At 37.7% G+C, this 27,644-nt stretch overlaps 1 protein-coding gene across 1 annotated transcript in view; it reads left to right on the top strand.

Annotated features, from left to right (window-relative positions):
* The window catches only part of ANK2 (ankyrin 2), a 240,754-nt gene that overhangs the window by 170,604 nt on the left and 42,506 nt on the right, over positions 1-27,644 (top strand). The window contains exons 26-30 of the mRNA XM_064286268.1: positions 5,553-5,777; positions 8,421-8,575; positions 20,495-20,706; positions 21,331-21,535; positions 23,713-23,809. Of these exons, the coding sequence (XP_064142338.1) occupies positions 5,553-5,777; positions 8,421-8,575; positions 20,495-20,706; positions 21,331-21,535; positions 23,713-23,809 (894 nt within the window). The remainder of the gene's footprint in view (positions 1-5,552; positions 5,778-8,420; positions 8,576-20,494; positions 20,707-21,330; positions 21,536-23,712; positions 23,810-27,644) is intronic.

Here is a 27,644-nt window from a genome sequence, read left to right as displayed (position 1 = left end):
GTCTTGGATGAATTAAAAGTAAAGCTGAGAATTAGAAACTTTTTGGGCAGAGGCCCTAGTCCTCAAAAGACCAGACTCCTTGTTTTCTGCTGCCTCTCTGGAGCCTATACCTGTTTAGCTAACCAGATTGTCATAATAATAGTCATCACCTGCATAATAATGGTGGATTGCTTTTGCTTTTATTCGTTTTAAATTGTGATAGCATTGTATCTCACAATTTAGAAAAATTCAGTAAGAATCTCTACTTTGCATGATTGCTGGATTTTATTCAGAGAGTAAGATAATATGCAAGTAATACTGAGTGTGTTAATGTGTTTTTTTTTTTTTTTTTGTCTGTACGGTCTTAAGTCAATGCTCAGTGCAGTGTGTGTACACGTTTCCTGCAAAACAGCTCTTTGACTACGTGTTCGTACAACAAAAATAATATATATGTCTTGGGATAATAATTTATTTTCCAATTAAGAATTCTTCCCAAGCACCTGAAATGGAACATATTAGTAGGTTTCCTAACCTAATTAACAGTAAACTGCACATAGAATTTTAACACTGGAAGGCACTTTGTGGACTATTTATTTCATTTTATGGCTAAGAAAACTGGAACCTAGAGATGCTAAGTGACTTGCCCAAGGTTACAGAAGTAATTTAAGATGGGGCTAGAGTAGATCTGAGAAAGAGCTTGGTGCTCACCACATTACCCTGTACTCTCTGATAACAGTCTTTTTGTGTCTTATTTAAATAGTGAATTTCACAAACTAATAAAAACTCTATAATTGTATGAAACCTCCAAGCACAGATCCTGGCTCGTAGTAAAAAACTGGCTCATAGTAGGTACTCAATAAATGTTAGTTTCTCTCCATCTCTCTCTCTCTCTTTTTTTTTTTTTAATGCAGTGTATTTTATTATTTTGCTGTATTATAATTTTGTGAGACATTCAGAAAAGATAAAAACATTTGGATGTAAGAAAAGGAAAATGATGGGAATAGGCATTTATTGAGTACTGTATGGCACGGTGGTTAAGAGCTATGGCACCAGCCAAAAGGACAGCAGTTCAAATCCACCAGCCACTCCTTGGAAACTGTGTAGGGCAGTTCTACTCTGTCTTGTGGGGTCGCTATGAGTTGGAATCGACTTGACAGCAATGGGTTGGTTTTATATGCTTGCTTATTTATTATTTAATTCTTCCCATAACCTTTAATGGTGATAAGATGACCCGTCTTTGACAGGTAAGGCCAGACTTAAAGTTCACGAAGGGCAGAGATGAGCTCCAATCCATATACCATCCCCTCTATACATATTTAGTTACATTTTTTTACTTATGTCCTTTTAACCTCCAATATTTACAGATATAACCTTCTCCCCCTTTTGGTCTACTGACAACATAAGAAAATTATTTTTAGTCAATGAGCTATATTATGTAAACTTACTCATCTCATGACTCACACCTTCATACCTTTCACTTTTTCTGTGGTTTATAAAGGTAGATAACCTCTTAAAATTTATGTTTTACTTTTTGAAATTGTTTTATACATCCCAGAGTTATCTGGGATATTTCTATCCAATATTTCTGCTACCTGTCCAAATAGTGGCACTTTTGATGTGCTGATATTTTTAACTAAAAAACACAAGTGCTTGCTCAATTTTGTTATAAACTATTGGGATTTAACTGAATAGCAGTTTACTTTCATCTATATAGTTTTCATCAGCACCTAGATATGAACTTCAGTCATTATTTTTCTTATTCCCTTTTATTTGAAGAAAACACTTTTTTAAAAATATGTAATTATATAAATTCATGTTTTTATTAGCTATTTATTCTGATATTATATTATTTGAGTCTAATTTGTTTAGAGTATTTTCTGGTAAGATTTATAAACTGTTGTCATTCATTTTGACTATAATAGTTAGCTCTCTTTAGTGTCTTCCTGTCTTTCTGGTTTTTTAAGTTCTCCCTGTCTCTTTCTTCCTCCATCCCTCTTCGTCTCTTCTCCCTCTCTCCTTTTTCTCTCTGTCTCTCATGCATCTATGTTTTGAGGTTGCGAGGTACTACCTTGCTATGTAAGATTGCGTACTTATAGACTAGGCCTTATCTCTTTCCCTCGATAACCTGAGAGAATTATTGACATATACACATTCTAAAGAACATACCCTCACTAAAGCTTGTCAATTTTTCCTAGTCTGTGCCATTTTCTTTCATTGCTTGATAAAAACATAATGTCTTATTTTCTTTGGAACTTTAATTTTTATTTTCTCTGAATTATGCATGTTGGAGCCTTCATTTTTCCAGTTTGCTTTGAGCTTTGGTATAATGCTTAAGTAATATTTTTCAGATATATAATGACACAGAATCACTTATAAGTAAATTTATCTACTTGAAGCACCAGTCTTTATATATTTTTATTGTGATTTTTCAGACTCTGGTCTTTCTTCATATAATTTTCACTACTAATTAATTGTTCATTTTGGTTTTACTTGCTCCCCTTTTCTACTAAACCTCTCTCAGGGGCAGTAAATATATATGGGTCTTTCATTTTGGAATTTGAATAGGCCTATAGGAGACTATTTAACATTAACTAGAGTGGTCCTTTTCTGTTTAATGATCTGAAACATCCGAGTTTAGTGTTTTGAAGGAGGAGTGACCAGACTGATTGTTCAGAGACTGAAGAGTTGAGTTACTTCCTATTTCAGCTTTCTTCTTTCCTTGTTAGATATAAATATATACACCTTTTCACAACTTTTCCTTTTCACCCTTCCATTCCTTCATTTATTCAACAGTTATTTATTGAGTACCTATTATGTATTATTCCACACTGTGCTGGACACTGGGAGACACAGGAAGAAACATGGAGAACATGGTCACTGCCATTTTGGCACTTGAATGACACTGTATAGTTACAATTTATTCCTCATTGACCAGAGAAGTAGGTGATTTCCAGCAATGATGAAGCCATCATGTGGTATCTGAGGCTTAGACTGTGAGCTTCTTGAAAGCAGCAACTGTGTCCTTACCTTCTGTATCGTTGGTTCCTAGCAGAACACCCGGTACTTAGGAGGTTAACAGACATTGCATGAAAAGGAGCTTGGAAATGCAAATCGTGGAGCCAATGGGAGCAAAAAGAGGATTTAAAAAGAATCATCACTGATACAAACTCAGGGAAAGTAATCAGCTGTATGGTTGCTTAGACATCGTTCCATCCAAGAACATAGTTACTTCAATTCACTCTTTAGAGAATGCTTCACTAAAAGATAGTCTACCGGATTTTCTAGATGGAGACTTGATAATTTGGCGACCGTAAGCCATTCCTGGGATAAATACAGAAAAAGTGTAATAACATATAACATGAGTGTGGAAAGGCTTTAAATGCCTTCGATAGATCCATATGGTATTGAGGATGATAATATCAAGCAGAGATACTACAGTAATTCCTTACTAGTTTATGAGTCTCTGTTCTGTTCACCAATGGAGGTAGAAATCAAAAGATGACAAAAATCAGAGACAGTATTAACCTTAATCATCTATGAGCCAAAAACATTGCAATGAGTCTGCAGGCAGCACTGGTTGAAACTTAGGTAGCTTCTTCCAATTTTTTTTTTTATAAAATTTAACATAAATATAGCAGATAGAGATAATAAAAAGAAGCCGTTGATATCTGTCTAGAAGATTTACCAGTTCTTTCATTCTTGTGAGCAATAGTACATTAAAAAAAAAGAAAAGAAATGGTTAAGAATTCATACTGAAAGACTAGTAATAAGGGAAGCAGCTCACAATTTCTTATTGTGTTTTAAGTACCAAAAACATCAATACCTCAGGACTGAACTGTTGACTTTACCCCCCATTTTTTGCCACATTCAAAAAACTTAAAGGGCTGGGAACGAATGGTGGGTTTCGGCTAGCTCCTGCGTGTGAGAAAGACTGTGACACCACTTCTTGTGGCCTCAATCTGCATGATGTGCTTCAGACAGGCACTCTGGGCTCCTTCACGTCCATTTTTATTACTAGCAATGGGATTTCTGTTCAAGAGCATGCTGAATGAGTTCTGTGTTCTGCTATGAAGAAGGTGTTATTTTTTCTTCACTTATCTGAAAAATAACATAAATGTGTTACATTTCTATTCCGTAACAGCCTGACAAAATGCCTTTCACATGCTGTAAATGTTGTCATCTGTGCAGTGTCCAGGTGTAGTGAATCTCATATCGTCCCACTCTGGTCAAGTTTCAGTAGATCATTGATACACCTGTCTCTCTTTCTGTTTTAGTTTAAAGATCTTTCAGAAGCAACCAACGTTAGGAGAGACGTTGATGTAATTTGTGTAACGGTGTACACAAATTATGTATTTTTGTGTGTTTGTGTATGTGTACGCAACAATTAGATTGCCCAGTTTTATTTTTGTTCCTTGACAATGTTAAGTGCCCAAGAGTGCCTAACGAAGTGACAAGGACTCAAATTGAGCTGGATTCAGATCTGTTAAAACCAGCCCAAAGGAGATAACTTCAAAGTTAAGAGAGACACTTTCTCTTTGGACACTTAAAATAAACCAAATAGCCTTGGATTACATTTCTCCTTTTCATGAACAACTAGCTCAGCAGAAAAGGAGCAAAAGTGGTAGCAATGCATTTACATTTCTAAAATGCTAGCTGTGATTTCCCACATTTACTGTAATTTGGGGAAAATCACAATGCAAAGATTGCCTCCATCAACATGAGCCCAGGGATTCCCCTCGTGGAATTTCACGTCAAAACACGGAGTAGAGAGGGCTCATAATCTTGTTCCCTGTTCACTCCATCTTTGTTTGAAATAGAAGAGTACAGCAGAGAGACTCTTACTTAAGAAGTGAAAAAGTGCATTTCAACAAGTCAATTGGTTCTATTCAAAACATTTAATTATTTTGCTTTTCCTCTTCCTTTAGGATGTACTCAGTTAAAAACCTGCATCCTGGGTAAGATGCTGTTGGAACAGGGTGCATATGTATGGATTCGACCTTGGGAGAAGGCCTGTGAATCTTACTTTTTAAAAAAGAAAGTCATAGAAGTATATTAAAATGAGCTGACAAGTTGTAATTATGAAAATCAGGTTGAATTAGCTTAGAAAAGAGGCAACTTGGTCTTCTCTGTTCCATCTTTATATTACTTTAACACGTAGATTTTTCAGGGTAGGCACATAAGGAAGCAGAGGAGTTTGCGTTTTTAACAAAAGGAGAGTCTCCCATGTTCTTTATGTGATTTCTTTCTACTCTGTAAATCACTTGGACATAATTTAAATTTAGAGTTTATAGTTAATATTGCTGTTGTCAACAAAAATAGTAAGATTCTTCTTCAGTTACAGAACAAAATAATACGAAACTAAAACAGCCACCACGACAAAACATAGACACAGAAGGTTAGAGTAAACTAACTTTTAAAAAACATTTTTTTTTTCTTTTGGCCATCATGTATATAAATACAAAAGAGATTATTTTGAGAACAAAGTATTATGGGGAAAAATTAACTTGAAAAAAGCTTATTTTTCTGGCCTGCAATGTTTCAAAACACGTCTAACCTTCTATTTTAATTTTTAGTTTCCTGGTTAGTTTTATGGTGGACGCCCGAGGTGGAGCTATGCGAGGATGCAGACACAACGGGCTCCGAATCATTATTCCCCCTCGGAAATGTACCGCCCCAACACGAGTCACCTGCCGACTGGTCAAACGCCATAGACTGGCGACCATGCCCCCAATGGTGGAAGGAGAAGGCCTGGCCAGTCGCCTGATCGAAGTCGGACCTTCTGGTGCTCAGTTCCTTGGGTAAGGGTTTCTGATAAGCGTTCCACTTAGTCATGGATGAGCTTGTGTCCTCTACATGAGATCTCTAGGATGGAGTGGAAAAAGGTACGTCAAATCGCTTTGAAAGAAGATTGGCCGCTGTGAAATTTTTTTTTTTAATTGAAATGGCACCTCAATGTTTGACTCCACTTACCTGCCTCTTATGCGAAGGCATAAATGAGTTAAACATTTAGGTTGATTATTATTTTTCTCTTGGATGTGTAACTGCTAGACTCTCAATCAATAATCATGATTTAACTAGTGGTAGGTATTTTTTTTTTTCTTTCTAGACTTAAGGGATAAAGTCATAAAAAAAAATGCACTTTTCCAATGTAAATATAAAGTCTTACATAGTTGTAAAACAGAGTCACTATCTTCACTTTGGAAATCAGCGTTTCCTTTATAGCGTATCCAAAAACTTAGTCTTTGTGATTTTTTTTCTGTTATCAAAATTGCTATCTTGTGCCTTAAGATTACACTTGACAGTATATTTAGTTGCACTTTGCATTAAGACAACAAAATCAAGACTAACTTCCTTCATGCTCATTTTAGCAATTCTGAGCAGAAACTAGCATTTCTTCTTTCTTCTGTTTGTTTGTACGGCTGCTATTATATTGCGTGGCATCTCAACTTGCCAAGAAATGAATAGCTACCGCTGAGAACTGACAAAAGGATGAAGTCGTGGAGGGGACAAGTTTCAAAACATTTTGAAACAAATCAATTGTCTTTAAGTCTTGTCATATTGAGTCTTGATGCTTGAAAAACTGGGAGAAACATCTATTAATCATGAAGTCTTTTACTTTGCCAATGTCATATCAAGGAGAGAATTGCTTGCTTTAGAACTCAGGAAAAGTTCTAAAGCCTTGTAATTTGGAGCAAGCTAACAGCTTGCTCTAAATTACTTTCACACCTGAAAGAGGGTGTGTCGGTATTTTCCAGTTATAGAAACCACCTCCCACGTCCTCCCATTAGACAGTACAGAGCTTTAGAAGGAGCCTGTGAAGTTCTGGGTTGCATCAGAAAATACTATTATGGTTGGAGTAATTCCCCAGTGATTCTTTTCATGTTCTGTACCAGCCCCCGACCCTTCCCTCATGATCAGGTCGTTTCAGCCTTTTGAATAATCTTCAAATCTGTTGAGGAATATCCATGAAAACATCTGGTCTCTCTGTAGAGTCAGAGTTCTTGCTATATTCCCAACAGCTTTGTCTTTCCAGTGGAGCATATATTTATATATATATATACATATATATATATATATATATATATAGGTATTTTTTAATTTTTTGCTAGTGCCCTGGCGGTGAAACTAAATAGGGACAGATCTGACAGCTAAGAGCTCTTCTTCCACAGACGCGCCTCCATTGTACACTCTGGGTCTTGGTTCCTTGCTCTTTGTGACCAATGGAGAGGGCAGAACCAAATGCAGTGAGAAACCAAAGTTCACCCTGTTGATCAGCTGGTGACACTGGGGTTCTGTGGAAAACCATACCTGAAGCTTACTTATGTTCTTTCTTTCACTGCTGCTTTGGATGTACTCAGTAAACTTCACCTGCCAACAGCTCCTCCCCCACTTAATGAGGGAGAAAGTTTGGTCAGCCGCATCCTTCAGCTGGGGCCTCCTGGAACCAAATTCCTTGGGTAGGAGTGACTTAAAACAAATTGATGGCTGCTGGCCCCCCATTCTTCTCCTTCTTCTGCAATATGATTTCTCTTTTTGTCATTGTGCCCATGACATATCCCTTTCTATGATTTAAATTCTGTATAACCTATCTTTAGTGGACCATTTCTGACCCTTATGGTATGTGACTTTTATTTTCGAGTGATGTTTTTATATCTTTTCCCTTAAAGTGCTGTGGTCTTCATTTTCGTTTAAGCATGAGATCTGCCTAGTTGTACTACGTGCTAGTTCTGACGTTGTTATGATGAATTTGGAGTCTGTATCAAAGCAACCTGGACTCAAAAATCAAAAACCTCTATACATTTTGAGGGTGAATGTAACCTGAAAAAAACAGGGCAGTGCATGTGCTGGATCCTGAGCACAATAGGCATTGGGCACAGGTGGGCTGTCTGCTGAGATGATTAATTAGAGTCACACTGTGTACACATGCCTATTGTTTCCTTGAATGACGAAAATACAAGCAAAAACCATGAGTGCATGACTCTTTAGTTCACAAGTGGCCAACTTTTCTGACATTTCCTCATTGACAACACATCAAATTATGCAACATATAAGCCATTTTCCCTCTTAAATTGTTTTATCATTTTGCACCTTGTAGAAAATGTTGTAGAAGATTGGCGCACATCGTAGATATGCATGCACATTTCTTTTGGTTAGATGTGTTATACTTACATTTATCAAAGGAGAAGTTCCAGAATGCCACATGCACTCACAGGGAAGCATCATTTGGCTTAAGGTCGCAGCATGCACCTGAGGACGAGTGCCTCTGAGGTGGAGTGCTACTGTGCAACCATCTGCTAGCCAATGAGCTCTGGAGGATGGCCCACTGTGTCCCTGTCCCCAGGAAGGGAAGAATTCCAGGTCACTTTGTAACAGACAGAGGTGAGGTGCTGGTCTTGATGGTTAGCTCCTACCACACTAAGTGTCCTGCATTGCTATGTCAGGCCTGTAATTGTGGAGATCCCTCATTTTGCGGCTCTTCGAGGGAAGGAGAGAGAACTGGTGGTCCTGCGCAGTGAGAATGGGGACAGCTGGAAAGAGCATTACTGCGAATACACTGAAGACGAGTTGAATGAAATCCTCAATGGCATGGATGAAGGTAACTTAAGGATTTTAAAGAACTCAAAAGTGGAAGCATAAAAATGACTTTGTATTTCTTTCTTATGATCTAGGGGTGTGTATGTTGTGTGTGTGTCTCTTACATTTTTTTGTCACAGCAAGTATTCTGCTAAGTTCTAATTGTGTGATGAATTGAAATGCACAATACATTTGCCTAATCTTACTTCTGTAACATTCAGGAAAATAAAACCCTTTAAGGTAACAAATATTTTAATAAGGAGATATAACATGTCTCCATCTTCAGTATAAACTTTTTTGAACCTAAAATTCTAAATATAATGCATATTGTTGTTTCACCTCCAAATAAACTGATATCAGATAATAAATCTATGATTTAAAAAAAATGCCTAACTTGAAAACTTAGATGTTTGAAATATTGACACAAAGTACTAATTTTTTATTGAAAAACTTACACATTACCCATAACTGGTACATTGTAAGATAATAAAATTTACTTCTAAATTTCTATTTTTAAGGAGGTAGGAAAATTAAACTCACCAAAACTTCTCTCTGTAATTCAAACAGAGTTAATCAGGGCTGAATTTCATACACACACATACATTTATAGTTCAGGATCTCAGTTTTTCATTAGGGCATGATATCTCCATAAACCCCAAATCTAGCTTGGCCTATTAAGCCAGGTTGAAATATCTCTACTTGACTAGTGGAAAGTAGCTCATTCTCAGGCCTCCATAGGTTGCACAGTGAAGAGGTCTTAGTCTAATACTTTCAGTAACCAAAACAATAGGGCAAGTTCTTTGTCTAAGTGCCAGGCACATACTGAGTTTTATACAAAGCTGTACACTCAAGGGCAAGCATAGATGTTTAGAATATTTATCTGTCTTCTAGGACTACTCACAATAGCTATTCAGGTGTGGCTCATGCGTAGTAAAGAGTAGCCTGAGGCGGAGCCAACATGGCACTGTAGACAGATGCACCATGTCATCCCTCTGTAGCAAAGACCCAAAAAACTAAGTAAAACAGATACAAACATCAATCCTGGAACCCTAAGAATTGAATGAAGGGATAAAGACCTAGATCAAACACTGAATGGAATAAGAAACTGACAGAAAACAGAGAATGAGGGAAGATACAGAGTGGAGGTCCCCTGCCTACTAACACAGCATAGCATTGCCACCTTGGAAAACTGCTAGCAACGAACCTGAATGGGGAGTAGAGAAGGCAACTTCACAGAGCTCCCAACAAGAGACAGAGTGCCCGGTGACCAGAAAAACATGTTTTCCCACTTCTCACCATTCTGCTCTGTATGCCACATCCGCCCCTTCCTGGCGGGCCATGCCATGCTGCTCGGCTAGAGAGCTAGTGGCTCACTGCCACCCTGGGTTCACCCCACCTCCACCTGCCAGCTTCCATCATGCCATTTTTTAAAAATAATTTTTATTGTGCTTTAAATGAAAGTTTACAAATCAAGTCAGTCGGTCACATATAAGCTTATATACACCTTACTACATACTCCCATTTACTCTTCCCCCTAATGAGTCAGCCCGCTCCCTCCTTCCAGTGTCTCCTTTTGTGACCCTTTTGCCAGTTTCTAACCCTCTCTACCCTCCTATCTCCCCTCCAGACAGGAGATGCCAACACAGTCTCAAGTGTCTACCTGATACAAGTAGCTCACTCTTCATCAGCATCTCTCTCCAACCCAATGTCCAGTCCCTTCCATGTCTGATGAGTTGTCTTTGGGAATGGTTCCTGTCCTGGGCCAGCAGAAGGTTTGGGGACCGTGACCGCTGGGACTCTTCTAGTCTCAGTCAGACCATTAAGTCTGGTCTTTTTATGAGAATTTGGGGTCTGCATCCCACTGATCTCCTGCTCCCTCAGGGGTTCTCTGTTGTGCTCCCTGTCAGGGCAGTCATCGGTTGTGGCCGGCATCATGCCATTTTTTTTCACTTTCTTTCTCCCTCCCACCCAGCCCTGTATGCCACCTCTACGCTTTCCCACCATGCCAAGATATGCCACCTTGGCTAGAAAGCTATAGGCCTGCCTCCACCCTGGGTCCATGCTGTCTCTACTCGCTGGCTCCTGCCATACCATTTATTTATTTTTCTTTTTTTCCTTTCTCCCTTCCTATAGGCCCATATGCCACCACTACACCTTCCTGTTGGGCCATGCCACACTGCCTCCACTAGAGAGCCACTGGCCTGCTGCCACCTCATGTCCACCCCTCTCCCAGCCATGGGCTCCTGCCATGCTGCCATTTTTTCTTTCTTTCTTTCTTCCTCCCATCTAGCCCCATAAGCCACCTCTCCTCTGTTCCTGCTGGCCATTGGGTCCATCCTGCCTCACTTGCTGGGCCTCCCCAGGCAGCCAGTTTTTTCATTTTTATTTTTTTCTCATTTTTCCTTTTCTTTCTCCCTCCCACCTAGCCCAATATACCGCCTTCACCTTTCCTGATGGACCCTGCCATGCCACTGTGGGTAGAGAGCCACTGGCACATGGGAATGCTGCTACCCTGGGTCTGCCTCACCCCACCTGTGGCCCTCAGCATGCCACCACTTTTTTTTATTTATTTTTTTTTTATCCTTCCCACCTAGTCCAATATGTCACCTCCCCTCTATTCCCACAGGCCACCAGGCCTACTGACCAGCCCCCATCATGTTGCCGTTTTTCCCCATTTTTCTTTTTTCTTTTTTTTTCTTTTTTCTTTCTTCCTTTTCTTTCTCCCTTCCACCTAGCCATGTGCACAATCTCCCCTCTTCCCACTGGCTCCCACTGCACTGTCACAGGTAGAGAGCCACTGGCCCACTGCTACATTAGCTCTGCCTCACCTCCATTCACCAACCCCACTGCACCACCATTTTTTTCTCTTTTTTTCTTTCTCCTTCCCAACTAGCCCTCTAGCCACATCTCCCCTTCCCAAAAGCCCCTGCCATGCCACTGAAGATACAGTGCCAAAGGCACACTGGCCCACTGCTGCCCTGGGTTTGCCCCACCCCCACTTTCCGGCCCCCACCACACTGCCATTTATTTTATTCTTTTTTCGTTTTCTTTCTACCTCCCACCTAGCCCCCAAACACCACCTCTCGCCCATTCCCACCAGTCCCCAGGTCTGCCCTGCCCCCACCCGCTGGCTACCTTTTTTTTCTTCTCTCTCTTTTCTTTCTCCCCTGCACATAGTCCTGTGTGCTACCCATCTTCCTGCCAGCCCCCACCATGTTGCCACAGCTAGAGTGTCCCCAGCTGTCAGGCCTGCTGCAGCACTCGGTCCACACTGCTCCACCCCTTCTGCCACTTGACCAGCCACTTTATAGTGGGAAGAAGTGAGCCTCTACCATTCTGTTTCCAACACCCTGCCTATGTGGCAAGGGCTGGGAATGGTCTCACACCAGTGAACCAACATCAAGAGGCACACAATGCCCATTCAGTCCGCCCTCAGCCACCTCACCAAATCAGAAGACAGTGAAGTAGGCTTGTCCTGCCCACCGCTGTTCTGCCCACCCAGGATGTGGTAAGAGCTATCATGCCTACAGATGAACAAGCAGCAAAGCACCCCTGTGCTGCCTGCCCTGACATATCAAAACAAAACAAAAAGTAAGATGAGAAAAACGAACATGCAATCAATAAATAAATAAAATAATACCTTTATGTCTCGGAGACAGCAGACACTATCAAAACATAACAAAAAGCAGGACAGGGTGGCTGTAGCAAGTAACTAAAATAAAGAATCAGATGACCCTCTGGTATAAGAAAAGTGGAGCTACCTGATACGGAATGCAGAAGACTAAAGCTCTCCAAGAGATTAGGAAAGAGATCAAGCAAAATACAGTCAAAACCAAATAGGAAAAATCAATAAAAACCCAGAAAAAATAATAGAAGGATTCAAAAAAGTAATACAAGAAAAAATAAACAATTAGAAACCTTACAAGAGCAACTAGAAATAAAATAAACAACAAAATTGCAGAAGTGGACAACTCAATAAAAGGTTTTAGGACCAAATTTGAAACAATAGAAGACAGAATCAGTGAGATCAAAGACAAATTCATGGATGCCAGCTAGTTTGAGGAAAAATCAGAGGAAAGAATGCAGAAAAATAAAGAAAATCTAAGAATTATGTGGGTCACAATCAAGAGCACAAGATTGTTGTTCCAGAACAAGGGCAGAATATGGGAAACACAGAGAAGATTGTTAAAGATTTGCTGGCATAAAACTTTGCAAATATCGTGAGAGACAAATAGCTGAGCATCCAAGAAGCTCAACAAACCTTGTACAGGATAGACCCCAAAAGAAAGTCACCAGGCCATATCATAACTACACTTACCAAAACCAAATACAAACAGAGAATCCTGAGAGCAGCTCAGGAAAAATGAAACACCACTTACAAAGATAATAAGACTAAGCTCTGACTACTAGGTACAAACTATGCAGGCAAGAAACAATGGGAACAGCATATAAAACCTTGAAAGAAAATTTTAAAAATCCAGCCAAGAATAATATATCCTCCAAAACCCTCTGTCAAATACAATAGCAAAATTAAGACAGTCCAAAACAGAAATTAAGGGAATTCATAAAATTCAAACCAAACTTACAAGAAAAATTAAAGGCAGTCTTTCAGTTAGAGAACCAACAACATCAGACAACAGATGCAGGAAAACATCAGCCAGATAACAACCTAAGTCAGATAAGAACTCTTAATTAAAAAAACAAAGCTAAAAGACTTAAAACAGGGAAACAGAGACCTCAATCTGTAAATGATGACAATGTCAAAACAATAAAAGGGGGTATAAACAGTATAGATATAGAACTTTCAAATGGAGAGAAAGTCAAAGGGATATCAAGTAATAACAGACTGGCTCAAATTTGGAAAGGTAAGAGTAAATTTCAAGGTAACTACAGAGAAAGTTAACAAACCTATTCATCAAAATAAAAGAGACGAAAAACATAAAGACTCAGTAAATACAAAATTTATAATGACAACAGAAAAGAAAATCCACAAACAAAAGGAACTCAGCAAAGGGAAGTAAGAATTACACAAACAGTAGCATCACGGAAATATGACAGCAATAAACTCATACCTATCAATAATCACACTGAATGTATGTAAATAGCTTAAATGCACTCTTAAAAACACAGACTGGCAGAATGGGTAAAAAAACACTACCCATCAATATGCTATCTAGAAGAGACATACCTTAGACACAAAGACATAAATACATTAAAAATCAAAGGATGGAAAAAAATATATCAAGCAAACAGTAAGCAGGAGTGGCAATACTAACCTCAGATAAAATAGACTTTAAGGGAAAAATCAACCATAAACGTCAAGGAAGGACATTATATAATGATGAAAGGGACAAACCACCAGGAAGACATGACCTTAACAAATATCTATGTACCCAACGACAGGTCTGCAAAATATATAAAAGAAACTAACATCACTGAAAAGAGAAATTGACAGTTCCACAACAATAGTAGGATACTTTAACACACTACACTTAGTAAAAGAGCATCTAGAAAGAAACTCAGCAACGATACAGAAGATCTAAAGGCCATAATCAACCAACTTGACCTCATAGACATATATAGAACACTCCACCTTACAGCAGCAAAGTATACATTCTTTTCCAATGCACATGGAACATTCTCCAGAATAGACCATATTTTATGTCACAAAGTAAAATCTATGAAATCCTAAACCTCAAAATAATACAAAGCATTCTCTCTGATCACAATGCCAAGAAAGTAGAAATCAATAAAAGGAAGATTAAGTAAAAAATCAAATACATTGAAACTGAATAACACCTTGCTTAAAAACAACTGGGCAATAGAAAAAATCAAAAAATTCCTAGAATCAACTGAGAATGAAACACATCATACCAAAACCTCTGGAACACAACAAAGGCAGTGCTCAGAGGTCAATTTATAGCAATAAACACAGGCATCAGAAAAGAAGAATGGGCCAAAATCAAAACATTAGCACTTTAACTCAAATAGAAAGAGTACAGCAAAAGAAGCCCACAGGCACCAGAAGAAAGGAAATAATAAAGATTAGAACATAAATAAGTGAAATAGAGAACAGAATGATGATAGAAAGAATCAACAAGACCAAAAGTTGATTATTTGGAGAGATCAACAAAATCAACAAACCATTGGCCAAAATGACAAAAGAAAAACAGGAGAGGAAGCAAATAACCCACATAAGAAATGAGACGGGAGACATTACAACAGACCTAACTGAAATAAAAAGGATCATAAGAGGATGTTATGAAAAATTGTATTCCCACAATTTTGAGAGCCTAGAGGAAATGGACAAATTTCTAGGAACAGACTACCTACCCAAACTAACACAAATTGAGACAGAATACCTGAACATATCCATAAAAAGAGAAGAGATTAAAGAGGTATTATAAAACTCCCAACAAAAAAATGCCCTGGCCCAGATGGCTTCACTGGAGATTTCTAGCAAACATTCAGAGAAGAACTCACACCCATACTACTCAAGCTATTTAAGAGCATAGAAAAGGAAGGAATACTCCCAAATTCATTCTATGAAGCCAGCATAACCCTGATACCAAAGCCGGGAAAAGATACCACAAAAAAAGAAAATTACAGACCAATATCACTTATGAATATAGATCCAAAAATTCTCAACAAAATTCTAGCCAATAGAATTCATCATCACATCAAAAAAATAATACACCACGACCAAGTGGGACTCATTCCAGGTATGCAAGGATAGCTCAGCATTAGAAAATTAACGTAGTCCACCACATAAGTAAAACAAAAGAATCACATGATCATCTCAATCAATGCAGAAAAGGCATTTGATAAAGTTCAACACACATTCTTGATAAAAACCTTGAATAAAATCTGAATAGAAGTGAAGTTCTTCAACTTAATAAACAGGACCTGTACAAAACCAACAGACAATATCATCCTCAACAGAGAGAAGCTGAAAGCGTTACCCCTGAGAACAGGAATAAGACAAGAATGCCCTTTATCACCATTCCTATGTAACATTATGCTGGAATTCCTAGCTAGAAGAATAAGGCAAGAAAATGAAGTAAAGACATCCAAATTGGTAAGGAAAAAGTAAAACTATTCCTATTTGCAGATGATATGATCCTATGCATAAAGAACCCCAAAGATTCCACAAAAAAAAAGCTCCTGGAACTAACAGAAGATTCAGCAGAGTAACAGGATACAAGATCAACATACAAAAATCAGTTGCATTTTATACACTATCAAAGAGAACTTCAAAAAGGGAATCAGGAAAACAATACCATTGATAATAGCCCCTAAAAATATAAAATACTTAGGAATAAACTTAATCAGGGTTGTAAAAGATCTATACAAAGAAAACTACAAAACACTATTCCAAGAAACCAGAAGAGACTTACATAAATGGAAAAACATACCGTGCTCGTGGATAAGAAGTCCAAGCATTTTAAAAATGTCAATTCTATCCAAAGCAATCTACAGATATAATGTAATCCTGATCCAAATACCAACAGTATTCTTTAAGAAGATGGAAAAACTAATTACCAACCTTATATAAAAAGTAAAGCATTACTGAAGCAAAAGAACAAAGTAGGAGGCCTCAGAATATCTGATCACAGAATATGCTATACAGCCTCGGTAGTCAAAACAGCCTGGTACTGGTATGACAGACACATAGACCAATGGAACAGAACCAAGAACCCAGAAGTAAATCCACCCACCTCTGGTCAGCTGATCTTTCATAAAGGCTCAAAGTCCATTAAGTGGGGGAAATGACTGTCTTTTAACAAATGGTGCTGTAAAAAGATGAAATGGGACCCATACCTCACACCATACACAAAAACTAACTCAAAATGGATGAAAGACATAAAAGTAAAACCTAAAATGGTAAAGATAATGGAAGAAAAACTAGGAGCTCTAACACATGGCATAAGGAGAATACGATCCATAACTAACAATACACAAATGCCAGAAGATAAACTAGATAACTGGGAGCTCATAAAAATTAAATACTTAGTACATCAAAACGCTTCACCAAAGGAGGAAAAAAAAAGAACCTGAAGACTGGCAAAAAATTTTTAGTTATGACATATCCGACAAGGGTCTAATCTCTAAATCCATAGAATTCTTCAACAGCTCAATAACACAAAGATAAATAATCCAATTTAAAAATCAGCAAATGATATGAACAGACACCTCACCAAAGAAGACATTCACTGGCTAACAAACACATGAGGAAATACTTGTGACCATTAGCCATTAAAAAAAAAAACCCATTAGCCGTTAGAGTAATGCAAATCAAAGCTACAGTGAGACACCATCTCACCCTGACATTACTGGCACTAATCAAAAAAGCAGAAAATAGCAAATGTTGAAGAGGCTGCAGGGGGATTGGAACTCTTATGCACTGCTGGTGGGAATGTAAAATGGTACAAACACTATGGAAAGCAATTTGATGCCTCCTTAAAAAGCTAGAAATAGAAATACCATACCATCCAGTAATCTCCCTCCTAGGTATATAAAGAAATAAGAGCTGTGACACGAATAGGTGCGTGCACACCCGTGTTCATTGCAGCATTATTCACAATAGCAAAAAGACGGAAATATCCTAAGTGCCCATCAACAGATAAATGGATAAACAAATGATGGTGCATACACATAGTGGAATACAATAAAGAACAATGATGACTGTGAGAAACATCTCACAATATGGATGAATCTGGAGGGCATTATGCTGAGTGAAATAAGTCAATCACAAAAGGACAAATATTGTATGAGACCACTATTATAGAAATGCAAGAAAAAGTGTACACACAGAAGGAAAACAATCTTTAATGGTTATGAGGGAGGAGAACCTACTGCCATCAAGTCGATTCTGACCCATAGTGACTGTATAGGACAGAGTGGAACTGCTCCATAGAGTTTCCAAGGAGCACCTGGTGGATTTGAACTGCTGACCTTTTGGTTAGCAGCTGTAGCACTTAACCACTATGCCACCAGGGTTTCCTGAGGGAGTCGAGGGGAGTGGAAATCATTAAATAGTAGACTAACTTTGGTGAAGGGAAATACAACACACTGTATAGGAGAAGTCAGCACAACTTGACCAAGGCAAAGTCATGGAAGCTTCTTAGACACATCTAAACACTTTGAGAAACTGAATTACTGGAGCTGAGTGCTGGGGGCCACAGTTTCGGGGAACATCTAGGTCAATTGGCGTAACATAGTACATAAAGAAAATGTTCGACATCCTACTGTGGTGAGTAACGTCTGAGGTCTTAAAAGCTTGGGAGAGGCCATCTAAAATACATCTATTGGTCCCATCACATTTGGAGCAAAGGAGAATGAGGAAAACCAGAGACACAGAAATATATTAGTCCAAAGGACTAATGGACCACATAAACCACAGCCTCCACCAGCCTAAGCCCAGAAGAACTAGATGATACCCGGCTGCCACCACCAACCACTCTGACAAGGATCACAATAGATGGTTTGGAGTGGAGCCAGAGAAAAATGTAGAACAAAATTCAAATTCATGTAAAAAGACCAGACTTACTTGTCTGTCAGAGATGGGAGGAACCTCAAGACTTTGACCCCTGGACACCCTGCTAACTCATAACTAAAGCCTCTCCTGAAGTCTACCTTTCAGCCAAAGATTTGGCCTATAAAACAAACAATAGCACACGTGAGGAAAGTACTATTTAAGTCAGTCAAGTATGTGAGACCAATTGGGCAACACCTGCCCCAAAGTAAAGACAAGAATGCAGGAAGGGATAGGAAAACTGGATGAATGGACAGGGAGACCCAGGGTGGAAAGGGAAATGGGAGAGTGCTGTTACATTGTGGGGATTATAACCAATGTCACAAAACAATTTGTGTATAAGTTTTTGAATGAAAAACTAATTTGTGCCATAAGCTTTTACATAAAACACAAGAAAACTAAAAAATTACTTTATTGCTAAAAAAAAAAAAAGAGTAGGCTGACATCGCCCCTTTAACATTTCTTTCTGCCTCTTACCCATGTCTGAATAAGAATAGATGCCAGGCTTCATTTATCCAAGGGTTGAATGCAGGAAAACAATATGCCTTCTAGATGTTTAGGTCACTGTCTTCCAAGCAAGGGAAAAAGATCAATATTCTTACCAATAAAGCCTGTTCCATGGAATATTTAAAACAAGTAGCCATTGAGTTGATTTCAATTTATGGCCACCCCATGTGTGTTAGAGTAGAACTGTGCTCCACAGGGTTTTCAACGACTCGTTTTTCCCCAGTAAATCACTAGCCCTTTCTCTGGAGGCGCCTTGGGTAGATTCGAATCTCCAGCCTTTCATTTAGCAACCAAGAAAATTAACTGTTTGCAAAACCAAAAAACCAAACCCACTGCCGTTGAGTCAGTTCCGACTCATAGCAACCCTATAGGACAGAGTAGAACTGCCCCATAGAGTTTCCAAGGAGCACCTGGCGAATTCGAACTGCCAACCTCTTGGTTAACAGCTGTAGCACTTAACCATTACACCACCAGGGTTTCCAACTGTTTGCAAGTAGCTTCTAATTCTCAGAACCATTTCTTCACCAGCATTTAAGTTTAAGATATTTTCCTCTTAGATATTCAGCTTTTATTGACATAGGCATGAGCGTCAGCATCTTACTTTTGGATGGGGTCCCACTCTTCTCCTTTGTATGTATTTAAAAAACTCATTTTTAAACAAAGAAGCTGATTTGTGTGTTATGTTTGTATGTTTGGAAATCATTCTTTTATACGTATGTGCTATCATTTCCCAAATACATCAGTCTTCAATTGTTTATGGTCAGACCCTGGGACTCGTTGTGTCTACTACCTTGGTATGCCCAATAAAGAAAAACATAGTTAATGTTCCTGCCTCTATAATAAGATGTAAATGATTTCTAAAAATGGACATTTATAATCCCTTAAAATGTCGGTGGTGCACTTAGTTCAAATTTCCTACATTGTAAATGACTATGATTTTTGTTATTGCCCTACATATCTACAGTAAAGCAGTTTATAAAGAGCCCATGATCTCATCCTTTTGATGTTAGATGATTGTTTACTAAGTTAATGGTTTCTGGGAAATACTGAAAGCCTGAGTTCATAATCACTGATCTTTTCTTATATCCACAGTTCCTGTGTCAGACAAGCAGCCCACTGGAGCAAACACACAAACACAAACCTTATCCTTCCAAGACAAATTTTTGTATTCCTCCACAATTCACCACACATTAATTCCTAAAACCACAGTAACTGGCCTTTGACCTGTCTTTGAAATTTGCAAAGAAAAGGAGTCCATAAACAACTTCCTCTTCATCACATGAACTAAGAATAGATCAGATTCAAACCTCACTTACAAAGGCAGCCCTGTAATACCGGAAGTAGATGCTTTTCTTTCACAGTGTCCTGGAAAGTCCTAGTTTTCAGCCATAAAGTGCAAATGAAATGCTGACAGGTCTTGAAAGATTGCTTTTTTATTTTTATTGTGGTAAATATGTATATGACAAAACATTAACCGTTTCAACATTCTTTACATGTACGATTCAGTGATGCTAATTATGTCTATTGTGTTGTTCATCCCCATTTTATGTTTCCAAATCTTCCTATTGCTAAGTATCCCCTAAGCAATGAGTCCGCTTTTTCCCCCTCCCTCCTACCCACTCTGATAACCACTAGCAAGCTTAGCTCTCTGTAAACTTCCTAGTCTAGATATTTCATTTAAGTGGAGCATGCAATATTTGTCATTTTGTGCACTTGTGTGTGGGGTGGGGGTTCTTAAGATAGCCTTGCTTTCTAAATTTCTGTATTGTTAAAAAAAGAGAGAGAGAATTTATCTGCCACATCTATTCGCTATTAACTATGCCAGTGAAGTTGAAGTTTGCTAGAATGCTTTCAGAAAGAAATCCTTGTTATATGAAGATGGGTCTTTTTTTGTCTCAGTGCTGGATAGCCCAGAAGACCTAGAAAAGAAACGAATCTGCCGCATCATCACCCGGGACTTCCCACAGTACTTTGCAGTGGTGTCTCGCATCAAACAGGACAGCAACCTGATTGGCCCAGAAGGAGGTGTGCTGAGTAGCACAGTGGTACCCCAGGTGCAGGCTGTCTTCCCAGAGGGGGCACTAACCAAGCGGATCCGTGTAGGCCTACAGGTATGCCAGTGTTGGAAGCAAATTATCTTAACATGGATTTTATTCCAGTAATTAATATTCACCTTTTGAAAAAAACCTTTTGAAGTGGACAATAAATGGTTGCAGGATCAAAATTTTTCATGGTTGACCAAAAACCACTGTTGGAGATCATAGTTCTCAGAAAGTTTAGTATGAGTATTTAATAACAGTATACTAAACTTATGCTTTTCATTTTTGAAATCCACCAAAGTGATTTGTGAGATAAAAAGAAATGCTTTGGGATAAGAAATTTGACATGACATATAATGACATGTGGTTTAATTTAATATTTTTCTTTTTTTGAAAAGGCTCAACAAATGGACAGTGAACTGGTTAAGAAGATCCTAGGCAATAAAGCTACTTTCAGCCCTATAGTCACTTTGGAACCTAGAAGAAGAAAATTCCACAAGCCAATTGCCATGTGGTTTAATTTAATATTTTTCTTTTTTTTGAAAAGGCTCAACCCATGCACAGTGAACTGGTTAAGAAGATCCTAGGCAATAAAGCTACTTTCAGCCCTATAGTCACTTTGGAACCTAGAAGAAGAAAATTCCACAAGCCAATTGCCATGTGGTTTAATTTAATATTTTTCTTTTTTTTGAAAAGGCTCAACCCATGCACAGTGAACTGGTTAAGAAGATCCTAGGCAATAAAGCTACTTTCAGCCCTATAGTCACTTTGGAACCTAGAAGAAGAAAATTCCACAAGCCAATTACCATGACCATTCCTGTCCCCAAAGCTGCAAGTGATGTCATGTTGAATGGTTTTGGGGGCGATGCACCAACCTTAAGATTACTATGCAGTATAACAGGTGAGTCACATATAACTATGTTAGTTGAAAGTTCTGAAAGAAGAAACTTAAATCATTGTAAATATTGAATTATGTCTGTCCTAAGATAACTGCAGAGATATTCATTAACTTGGCAATTTATGAATTCTAATTAGCCAGAGAAGTTCAAGATGAAAGGAAAAGAACTAATATTTACTTAATGATGTCTGTATGACAAGCATTAGCTACTTTATATGCATTGTCTTTTTAATTTTCATAATAACCGTATAAGGAAACTTTAACTCAATTTTACTGTTAAGGAATCCAAGGTTGAGAGAAGTCTGTAACTTAACCAAGATTATACCATGAGTTATTTGGCAGAGCTGAGATTCAAACCCAAGTACATATACTTCCAAGCCCAGACTTCAGGCCTTCATTGAAGAAACTATCTTCTATCTTTTGAAAAAGTAGCTTCTTGAATAATGTTACCCAATAGCTCAAAACGAAATTTTCTGTCAAGGATTTGGCTATGTCTTTATCATTGATCTATTGAATTAACTTTAGAAAAATAAAGATATTTAATAATAAGCTAATTTTTAGTCTTTTCAGTTGGTAGTTGTAGTAGCTTCCAGGCAACTACCAAACTCTAGAAACGCATTCCAAAACGTTGGCGTCTTGTACAACAGCACCGTCACAAATCGTGGGCGGTAAAAAAATACACACATGACCCTGCACTGTTGTAGAGCTACTTAATTTGACTGATAATTTCCCAATTTAACAATAACTGCTTGGTATGGAATTGAGTAAATCTTCATGTTGTTGTTGAATGAATCAATAACTACATGGTGTATTCAGTAAATATTCATAGGGTCTTTTAAAGGAATAATAACCATCTCTGGTTGTTTTGCTTTACACTGGCAGAAATGTTCACCCTGTTTTTGCTCTCTCTCTATAATCTTCCCCTCTTATTACTGCATTTTTTTTTTTGTATTCCTGATAAAGAACCATTGAGATTTTGTCTCATAAGTTTAGTAATATGAAACCATTTTAAAATAGATGGACTAAAATGGTGGTGGGGAAAATCACATGGTTCATTTATGATCTCTTTCCCATTTGCTCATTTCTGGTTATCACGTAGCATCCCTGGGTGTCCTTCCCATAGCTTTTGTTCCACGGGTGTATTAACCCTTCTGTAAAGTACAACATAATAGCATAGAAGTGAACCAGGTGAAACTATGCACACGCCATCTTTGTAGATGATCAATGACGGTACTCTATGGGCTTAGACACAATCCAATCTATTTATTCCAGACCTATGTCTTGAAATGGGTTTGTACGAAACAATTCCTTAAATTAATTTTTTTAAAACATACTAAACATAGTTTTTTGGGGGGGTATGTCTTTTGCTATGTTATATTACATAGTTCTGCTAAGAATATATATTTTAAAGACTTACTAAGTTTCCTGACCTTTCTTAGATAACCAATTACCTTCTTCAAGAAACTTTAACATCAAGATTTTTTATCTCAACATATATTCCTTCTGCAGCACTTTAAAAGCTTTTTCCCCCCTTACCTATTAATTCAATTTCTCAGCATATATGAAAGACAGATAGTCATCATTAAGTCCTTTGGTGATTATTTGGGTATAGAAACCAACTTTTGGCATTCGTTTATTTGTTCCTTCAGCCCACAGTATTTGCTGAGCTTTTGATATTTCCCAGCACCTCTTTTTTTTGCCAGCCTGTAATTGTAAATTGAGGGGAAATAACCATTTTACGAAAATAATTATACAAAATATGAGAAGTTCAAGAATGAAAGAATATTTGGGTTACTCATTATTTTAACCAAGTATTCAGCTCCTTGGTTGGTCAAAGGATCTTTTAAAACAATCAACTGTTTGCAATGCAAAATAATCTTCGAGCTTTAGCCATTATAATAAAAGCTTCAGAATGTGAGGCAGAGAATAGAAAAGCCAAGTGCTCTGAAGCAGTTATTCAGATAACTTCCTTTAAATGCAGTTCCTTCAGAGGTGGTATCTGCTGTTTGTTTTCAGTGAGTCATTTTTAGCATGTTGCTTTTAGCCATTTTGTTTTTAATGTGCCATTTTGGGGTGGGTGGGGATACACGGGTGAGTACAACTATAACTGCAAAGGCCTTATTTTACGATCCAAAGTTTGGAGTTTTGCCTAATTTTTTTCAACACTCATATTTTTTCAGGTGGAACCACCCCTGCTCAGTGGGAAGATATTACAGGAACTACGCCATTAACATTTGTCAATGAATGTGTTTCCTTTACAACCAATGTGTCTGCCAGGTACGGTTATACGGCACAGAAGAGGCCAATGTGATATTGTTACCCCAAGTCCCCCCCCAAAAAACCCTTTTTAGTTTTAGTTTTTTCTCACATCCTTTAAACGTGAATTTTTTTTGTTTGATTTTGAGTATGATCTGCATTTGTTTCATATCTTAAACTAGTTTTACCAGCAAATATAATACTGATGATATAATACCAGAGTACATCCAATTAAATGAAAATCTTTTAAAGAAAATAAGTATCTGCTTTGACTTTATGATGCTGACTCTGGCTTTAGCAGCCACCCACTAATTTTTCCAGTCTTAGGCCTGATGAATTTCCTGTTGTCAGCAAAATAGCCTGAACTGTTTCCTAATAGAATGGTAACAAAAAACAAAGCCTCACATGAGTTGCTTAAATGGCTTGGAGATTTCAGTGGTTCTTAGACATCTTAACATATTGGAATAATGGGTAATAATCAAGTACCACCCATTTACATATTGTACATCTTTAGAAAGCTGAAGCTCTGTAGTTTTATTTCAAATGTACACAATAATTAAATTGACTATCTCTCATTTGTATGTTTTCTTATCTATTGCTAAGCATTTCACATTTATTTAATTTGATAACTACAACTTTATGGCTTAAGTAGGACAAGAGGCATTATGTCCATTTTGCAGGTGAGAAAACTAAAGCTCAGAGCAATTAAAGCTGAAATTCCCATTCAGGGAGAAAAGATAAAAAATGCATGCGTAGTTAAATAGCAGTCCACAGCAGTAGCTGGGTGTGGTTGCAGACGTTTGTATTTCAATCACCCAGAAGGCTCAGCTGTTGAGTATACTATTCAGTGCTTCTGTGTGCTTTGCCAATCGTGCATCTACACTCAATGTCAGTAAATACAAGAGGTACTAAAGAAATTCAGAGGAGGGTGTTCACAATGGAGTAGTCAGAGAGGATTTCAGAAAAGAGGTAACTCTTAAGAAATATGTAGGAGCCCAATGATCAAATGAAAGTGAGGAAAAGTTACATGAACAAAGATGCAGAGATAGAATGAAGGTGTATTTGAGGAACAGCAAGAATGATCCATGTAATCTAAAATTCAGAAATAATGCTGAAAGGTCAATTGACTACACTGTTTATAAAAGACCTTGTATGATAGCTCAAGAAGTGAGGAGTTACTATGTTGTTGAAATAATAATTTAACTCCCAAGACAATTGAAAAACATGACAAATAAATAAAATATAGTTGAATCAATAGGAAGAAGAAGGTAATGTTTATTGAGTGTCTTCCATGAACCAGGAACTAGGCACAGAGGGTACAATCAGGAACAATAGGGATACAGTCTCTGAACTCATAGAGCTTATATTCTAATTTGAAAGTAATCATAGAGTGATAATATTATGAAAGAAGACGTGAGCCTGATATATGGCAGTGACAATGGAATAGAGAGTTATGGATCTGGTTTTATTAGAAAATTTAAAAGTAGATTTAGTAGAATTTAATGAACAAATGTATATGCGAGAGAGAGGAGTTCTAGTCGAAGTTTTAAGCAATTGGAAGGATCATGAAGCTATGTACCTTATTAAGGAATGCATAAACTGGATAAGATTTGGGAGGAAAACAGGTAGTAGTCAGGCAACAGGGAAAGTAGCCTTCGTTGTTAAATTATTGAATGTGAGTTCAGTTTCCTATGAGCCAACAAATGAGTATTGTCTATTAAAACCATTTATAGTGGTGTACTGCAGTTAACTCACACGTGTTCATGAGAGGTGATTGTATTCATCTTCTCCCAACTGCACAGCAATGACATCATGTTGGTACTTTGAAATCAGCCATGATGGAAGCATTTATACCATGGAAATTGACAAATGCCACTAAATTATGGCTTCTTTACTAGAGAACCAATTGTGAAACATTTACCAGCACACCATTGGCTTTATATGTCCTATAAGAGAGATCATATGTTAGTTATGGATATAATAGTCAACAGAATATGTAGGCAAAACTGTGGAAATAAAGGAGATTTTTCATAAAAGAACTTTAATCTGCGTAGAGAAGAGGAATCTTCAACACTAACATCTGAAAGGCAAATGAAAAAAGAGAGAGGATGAGAATGGGAGAGAATAGTGTTGTGGATTAAAGATTTTCAAAATAATTATTAGTTGTTGTTGTTGTTAGGTGCCCTCATCAGTTCTGACTTAGAGCAACACTGTGTATAACAGAATGAATCACTGCCTGGTCTTGTGCCATCTTCACAATTGTTGTTATGCTTGAGCCCATTGTTGCAGCCACTGTGCCAGCCCATTTTGTTGAGGGTCTTCCTCTTTTTCGATGACCCTGTACCTTACCAAGCATGAAGTCCATATCCAGGGACTGGTCCCTCCTGATAACATGTCCAAAATATGTGAGACGAAGTCTTGCCATCCTTGTTTCTAAGAAGTACAGCATTCTGGCTGTACTTCTTCTAAGACAGCTTTGTTCATTCTTCTGCAGTCCACGGTATATTGAATATTCAACACCATAATTCAAAGGCATCAATTCTTCATTGGGCTTCCTTATTCACCTTCCACCTTTCACATGCATGTGAGGCAATTGAAAATACCACAGCTTGGGTCAGGTGCACTTTAGCCCTTAAAGTGACATTCTTCTTTTTAACACTTTAAAGAGGACTTTCACAGCAGATTTGCCCAATGCAATGCATCGTTTGATTTCTTCACTGCCGCTTCCATGTGATTGTGAATCCAAGTAAGATGAAATCCTTGACAACTGCAGTCTTTTCTCCATATATCACAATGTTGCTTATTGGTCCAGTTGTAAGGATGAGGATTAGTTAAGCATCAAGTATTACAGAGACAAAGTAGAATAAGAACTGAAAAGAGGCATTTGACTAGGCAAATGGGATATCATTGGTAAACTCTGGGAGAGTACCTTCAGAAGAATGAAAGGGACCGATATCAGACTTCAGTGAATAAAGAAATAAATACAAAAAAAAATTTTTTTTTTTTTTTGGGAAGCAGTGAGTGTTGGGTTTTCTTTCAAAAATGTTGTGGTAAAAGAAGACCTATAGATGGGGAACTTGAAGAAAAGAGAAGAGTGGTTAAGGAAATTCGAGGAATGTTTAAAGACTATGAGAAATGAGTCAGGGGAAGGAGAGAGATCACTGATGTAGAAAGGTTTCAAAGCAACCTTTAGAAGTAGAATAAATAGGACCTTTAAAATTTTTTCATCTGATTGCCTCTGCTTCCTCAGTGAAGTTATTTTTCTTAGGGCCCAAGGCCAGGGTGGACAGCTTGAGGAGTGTTGTAAAGGTTTAGCAGCACTACTGCATTGTATAAAAGGATATCTGAGTAAAAAGTTTCCAAGCAGTTGCACAGACTTAGCTGAGGCTTGAAATCATAAATTTGTCATGAAGCCAATAATTTCTTCTATGAATTGTGTTCAGTAATACTTATAAGTTCTGGAGCAGAAGCAGATTTTTTTTTTTAATGACTGAGTTGATCCAGCCTTGGTTACTGGAATATTCCTTGGGAACAAATAATAAGATGAGGAAAATCTGGTTGAGTTTGTTGAAAAAGTTTCAGGAAATGAAATGAAGAATAGGAGGAGAAATTAAGAAAATAGAGACTCATAAAGTGAAATACTTATTATAATGTCTGATACCAGGCTTACATTCCTAAAGGACTCTGAAACACTGAAGATATATTTAAGAATATTGAATACTCAGAAGTTTCCAAGAGAGAAAACTATAAATACAGTATTTTATAGTTGATCTTAAAAATCTGATGTCTTTCTCTATTCCTCTCACTTCTTTTTTTCTTCCCTTCCAGTCTCCTATTTTTCCTCCCTTCCGTCTTT

This window comes from Loxodonta africana, chromosome 5, assembly GCF_030014295.1.
Source record: "Loxodonta africana isolate mLoxAfr1 chromosome 5, mLoxAfr1.hap2, whole genome shotgun sequence".
Classification (NCBI taxonomy): domain Eukaryota; kingdom Metazoa; phylum Chordata; class Mammalia; order Proboscidea; family Elephantidae; genus Loxodonta; species Loxodonta africana.
Note: the sequence above shows the minus strand (reverse complement) of the source record. Positions and strands in the feature narration are given on the sequence as shown.